Below are 6,000 nucleotides of genomic sequence, written 5' to 3'. Positions count from 1 at the left end.
GCCTCCTTGGTCAGCAAGTGGTTAACCTGCCTTAACCACTTGCTGACCAAGGAGGCTAAACTTTCCTGGCCAGGCCATTTTTTAGTATTCAGCACTGCAGTACTTTAACCAACATTTATTCCGTCATGCAACGCTGTACTGAAATTCAATTTATACAATTTTTTGGGAACAGATAGAGCTCTACTTTTATTGCTTCCTCACCTTAATAAGGAAAAGGACAACACCAAAGCAGGCCATACTGAAGTCTATGCTGAATACCAGCACAGTATAAGCTTAAGTGATCTTTAATTTTATATCATATTTGTCTTCTGTATAAAGAGACAGACACAAATGTAAAACAATTGCCAATACTCATCTGCATTTCTCCATGGTTTATTATAGGATCAAAACTAAACATTAGAAACAAGAATGGACTGTTTATGTTAAAAATACAAATAATGAAAGCTTTGGACAACCTCTAGAATAAAGAGAATCATACGTTTATCTTCAATGATAAACATTCTTAATAAGTAACATTACTATTTCAATCAGAAATAAATAAAAAGTCATAATGTGTCCTTCAGTCTTTAAAAAAATCCAATCAAAAAGCAAACAAAAAAATTGTCCACGTATAGAAAACTTTGCTGCATTTACAATTCATTTTGACTATGCTATATACACCTGACATTTCAATTAAGGCACACAGTGGATGTGACTTCTGATGCTGCTGAAATAACAGAGGAGGCACAGAGCAAGAGTTATTAGCAGCCCCATTATTTTTATATGTGTAAGACACTGAGGATAGATGGTAGAAGTCTTGAGGAGGACAGTGTTAAGTGGGGTTCTAAACCCTCCGTTTTTTTTCCTATATCTACTGCTAGCAAGCAGTAGATATAGGCAAAAAGTTTAAAAAACGCTTTAACAGCGGTTTACACTTACACTGTTTTCGTCACACGCTCCCGCCTGAGAATCCAAAACTGCTCGGGCGGCCGCAAAGCATCTTGGGGCGGGCGCATGAGCAGTTTGGATTTTTGGGCGAGACAAGCAGAGACGCAAGGTAAGTCTATGGGCGTGTGCATTCGGACGCGTGCATCGGAAGTGCCTGCAAGCAGAGAGGAGTCAACGCTGGATCGGAGAGCCGCCGCACCGCTGGAGAGACAGATGAAAACATCAGGAAAGAAGAGGAAGATCGGATTAAGAAACCGCATTTAAGGTAAGTGCTGACATTAACATTGGGGGATGGAAAACTTTTTTGCCTTTAATGCCACTTTAAGGCATGTTTTAAGAAGCAGAACTGATGTCGCCCTGATGAAGAGGCCCTGCACGGCCCCCAAAACGTAGGCTTCTTGACGCATGTGACATATCAATAAAAGTGCTGTCCTTTTAGAAGTGAGTGCTGGTGACTACTATCTTTACTTGGATTGTTAAACGGCGCAATCCGTATCATCATTTCGAGCACCAACAGATATTTAATTTGGTTCAAGCGCTGTATGGTGTGCAGGTGATTCTCTAACGCTATTAAGAAGCAGAACTGACACACCAAAGATAAACAATTACTGGCTTTGAACCTATAATCCTGTGCTTTGTATTCAATCAGCTTCATAATGTGTTCAACCCTGATAACTGGATGCAAAAGGAAAGACATATTTTCAGGGAAGTGCCTCTTATACTTCAGAAAAACTATGACGACTGGTGCCCTACCTTAACCCATTCTAGCTGTGGGCATTTTGGTCCATTTCCAATAATTTAAAAGACATTAAGTAAAATAAATAAAATGTTACTACTGTACATAATAATAAACTAATGTATGTTTGCAGCATGTATAAACTACAACAATAAATGGACTGCTTGTGTTATTTGTCAACTCGAAGGAAAGCACTTGGCATGTTCCAACACTTTCTTTTCAGGAAACATTCTCTTCCGTTGGCACAACTTCCAGTAGAATCTGCAGCAGCATGGTGACTCGGCCTGTAAAAAAGAAAATAATAATGGTAAGTGGAGGATATTGTAGGGTGGAGCTTCTCTGAGGATTTATATATCAGTATTCATCATCTGCTAAAGCTTTTACCTGTCATAACACAATATACATAATGCATTTTTATTTTACATGGCACTCTGTGACATTCACCATCCCCAGCATGCTTTATCCCAATAACAAGGAAGGTCAAATCAATGGTCTCACTGCAAATGACTACAAACGAAATAGAAAAATCAAAGATTGATGCTAAGAGAAGGTTGTGGAAATTTATTAGGCTTAAAGCCCTAGACATAAGATTACAACATTAGCATAATGAAAAATGCTTTTCCACAATAAAAAAGAAGCATATATTGCACTAAAAGCTATGGAAACTAGATTGATAATTACAGTTAGACATAAGAAAAAATAGGGTAACAAATGGTGGGGACATAAGAAAATATTGGAAAATGTTACATTATATTAATAGTTTAATAAAACAAAGCATTTTGATTTGGTTTAGACAATAATGAACAAAAAAGTGATGTGAACCAATGCAGCCAATCAAAAATCATCTGCTATGTGTTAACTGCATTGTGCACATTTCCATTACATTTTGTACTGCCATAGGTGTTTTTATGACAAGATAGTCACTAATTTTAAACTATTTTTACACTTAAAAGGTAGATGGATGACACAAAATGGCAACATTTGTCACGCTGCATATTGGCTGTTACTAGCATGCTTACATTTCAAGTCAAAGCATTAGTGTTTTGATTAAATATTTTTATCCAGGTGATTAAACATTTGTGTACAGTTAATGTCCCTAGGATGCCTTTTGTTAATGTGTGGACTGCATCTCTGTTGTGTAATTTGTCAAAATGCATGAAACAACTGGTATTGGAAGCATCTACATGTTCAAGATCTGCAATTAGTTAAAGAAAAACTCTGGGCAAAGCCCCACTGCAAGATTTAACTGCTTGTTTCTGTCTATAAGAATGTATACTCACCCATACCCCTAAGCCTGCTGCCTGCTTTTCTGGTCTTTGAAGCCGGTCCCCTTCTACGCTGCAGCATTGGAATGTTCCTCAGTGTCCTTACACCTATACACAGTGTATAGAACATGATGATTTAAGGGACATTAGACCGCTGCAGCGGAGGAGGAGAGAGGCTGGAAGGACCAGTCTAAGAGCCAGTCAGCTTTGCACTTCAGGTAAGCATAACCAGTTGAAAATGCCCCAGAATAGAAGGCAATGCTACTGTGGCCTTGGTGCATTGCCTTGCATTATTTAACATTAAACTTAATCTGCCCATATTTACATTTTGTCTAGATGCTTCTGTAAGGTTGTAATAACTCTTTCTTTTGTCATCTGCATAATGGTTAGCATTACATTCTATTACACTGCTGCTAACCTTAACACTTTTGAATATGTTCTGTTTGCAGCTGTTCATTGTTTTCTGTGCTTTCTGCTTTTTGGGACCAGAGGTCATTAAAACTTAGGTGGCCATGCTAAATTTACAGGTGTCAGTATGCACTGGTTAACCTGACTTTACCCATACATGACTAATTTACAGACCTAACTAATTTTTAAGAAATTTTCTATATTTAAAATATATCCATATATAGTCTTTTATTCTTCCACAAACAAAGTATTTTTTTCTAAGCAAAATAATGCACAAAGTACATTTGCAAATTTGTTTCCAACAAAGTAACATGAATTCACTGACTCAAGATTGTCTTACATAGACAACATATCCCCATCCCAGGGTTTTCGGGGTACTTCCCCACAGAAAAAAACAGTTTACAGCAATATTCAGTTCACTTTAGCACTCCAGAATGGCTTCCCACATGCCTGTGTGATTCCAGCAACTCCACACCTCCAATGTGACTCCTGCTGTTCCACACTTCCTGTGTGTCTCCAACACACCCCTCATGTGTCACTGGCTCTCTCAGCCTTACCATCTCTCCCAGCCTCCCTGGCTGTCTCCCATGTGGCTCCACCACACACACAACACACCCACTGAACTCTGTGTCAGCCCTCATTAATAAGGTTGTCTTTAGCTACCTGACCTGCCTATGCTTGTACTCAGCAATACCCAGAGCCAGAACAAAAGTTTTCAACCCTCCCAAGTCTCTTTGAAATCTCCAGGTACCACGATCTCAACTAGGACCAAGAAAACCTGGAAAGAACTGAAAAGCCAGCTCTTTCCCTGTAAAGATACTTGTTTTTTGAAACCTCTCAGCCTTTCTGACTGAGAGTCCTGAGTGACAAAAAAGGCTAAATTACACCATGGCAAATATTGTAATTGTATCTATAAGTACAGAGGCACACTGCCATCTTTTTTGGCAATTTACCCGAGCCTGAATTTGATCACTTTATCATAACTGAAATGACAATCACATAACGAGAAAGCATGCTGAATAGTTTCCCTATTGTTAGAGGCGGTCAGAGCTGTTACAGCCCAATCTGACAACTAGAAGCCTTGCACATTGTCAACTGCTAGCTCTCAAAGGGGGGCATTGATTAACATTTCCTCAGCAAGGGGCATCAAACATGGGAACATTAAGGTACAGATTCTTTACCCATACACATACATCAAAAACTGTACCATGTGATCATTGGGACAGTATGCAAAGCTTCCTAAATTCTAAATATGTCCAAACAATATCATCAATCAACTCTTAGATTCAAACCCTCCTCTGCTAAAAATTGGAATTGGAAATGCTTGTTCCTGGGCACTAACTTACTTATCAGTGAAGAAAGATACTGATAACAGCCCAGAACAGGGTTCTCCAAAAACAAGTGAACAGTCAGGTTTTCTTATTTCTTTCCTGATAGGTTTCTTTTAACACATTTTTATTACACATAACCTTCAGAAATATAAATGTTTACCTATATCTCACACCTTCCTACTCCACTATATTGATATGATATTCTAAAAATGTCAAGCAGTATAGGAATATTTTTATGTTATAACATATGTTATTCAAAGACAATGCCACTTTTGTAAACACTTTAAAGTAATAAAGATCCTTGTATTTACACAGAAAAAATATGTGCATGTATTACCACTTGCTCATTGTAAACAATGCATACATTAAGTGGTACTTAAGAAAAAGCAAGTGCAACAGCAACATCATTAAAGGACATTAACTAATGTGTTTTGCATAGTACTAATTGTCTTAACTTAACCATGAAAAAAAAAGGATGGTGCTATTGTGTCTTTTCTTTGGTACATATCATGTAATCTTCATCAACTGTGTGTGAGTGAAGTACATTTACATGGGGCACCCCAGTGCTTATTTTACTGTTTCTAGGTCTAAAGGCTCCAATTGATGAAAGTAAATTGAGTCATCAAGTGATCTGTATGCAATACAGTAGACCAAGCTTTAATGACTCTAGTCCACATTTTTTTTTTCTATGGAAAGACAGTACATTGAATCAATTAGAGCTGCACATTTATCACAAGTTCAATTAGTTTGTAAAGGACAGCGGGAATGCTAGAACACTGCAATACGGCGAATGTATTATCCTCTAGACCTTTAAGTATCAACTTAAGTGAACTCGACACTGCAGCAAAGCACATTTTTCATTCATTTCTTTTTTTTAAAAAGTAATGCGTTCTAGATGCTGTTTTCCTAAGAACATACTTTATTACTCTGAAGGGGAAGGAATACTGTACTTAAGTACTTGGAATTTATTGAAAGAATAACCTCAACAGCAACTGAGTAGCAAAAGAGTTCCAGACAATAATAACATTTTTCAGGAGTGCTATTACCATAAAATGCGGTAATTTAATGTGATATTGATCAGCTTATGTTCTTGTATTGTTGCAAAATAGTCACTGATGTGCTGACAAATACATTAGACATGTATAAATAAAATTAACCAGGCAAAGAATTATGAGTGGTAAGTAGTGATGAGAGAACATATCAAAATGCTCAATGTGGATGATTCATATAGTTGACTTCTGTAGCTCTCTAAAGTTTCAAATCTGTGATTCCACTAATAATTTTTTCACCAGGATATTTTAAAAACATTATTGTACAAATTTAATAACATGCA

General features: G+C 37.2%; 1 protein-coding gene across 1 annotated transcript in view; it reads right to left on the bottom strand.

The window, feature by feature from the left end:
- Positions 1-1,736: 1,736 nt before the first annotated feature.
- The window catches only part of SLC7A11 (solute carrier family 7 member 11), a 219,770-nt gene continuing 215,506 nt past the window's right edge, over positions 1,737-6,000 (bottom strand). The window contains exon 12 of the mRNA XM_018557096.1: positions 1,737-1,947. Within this exon, the coding sequence (XP_018412598.1) occupies positions 1,883-1,947 (65 nt within the window). The 3' untranslated portion in view covers positions 1,737-1,882. The remainder of the gene's footprint in view (positions 1,948-6,000) is intronic.

The sequence above is a fragment of the Nanorana parkeri genome, unplaced genomic scaffold (assembly GCF_000935625.1).
Source record: "Nanorana parkeri isolate BGI_ZX_2015 unplaced genomic scaffold, ASM93562v1 scaffold267, whole genome shotgun sequence".
NCBI classification, from domain to species: Eukaryota; Metazoa; Chordata; class Amphibia; order Anura; family Dicroglossidae; genus Nanorana; species Nanorana parkeri.
The sequence above is the reverse complement of the archived record's forward strand: the minus strand, read 5'-3'. Positions and strand labels throughout refer to the sequence as shown.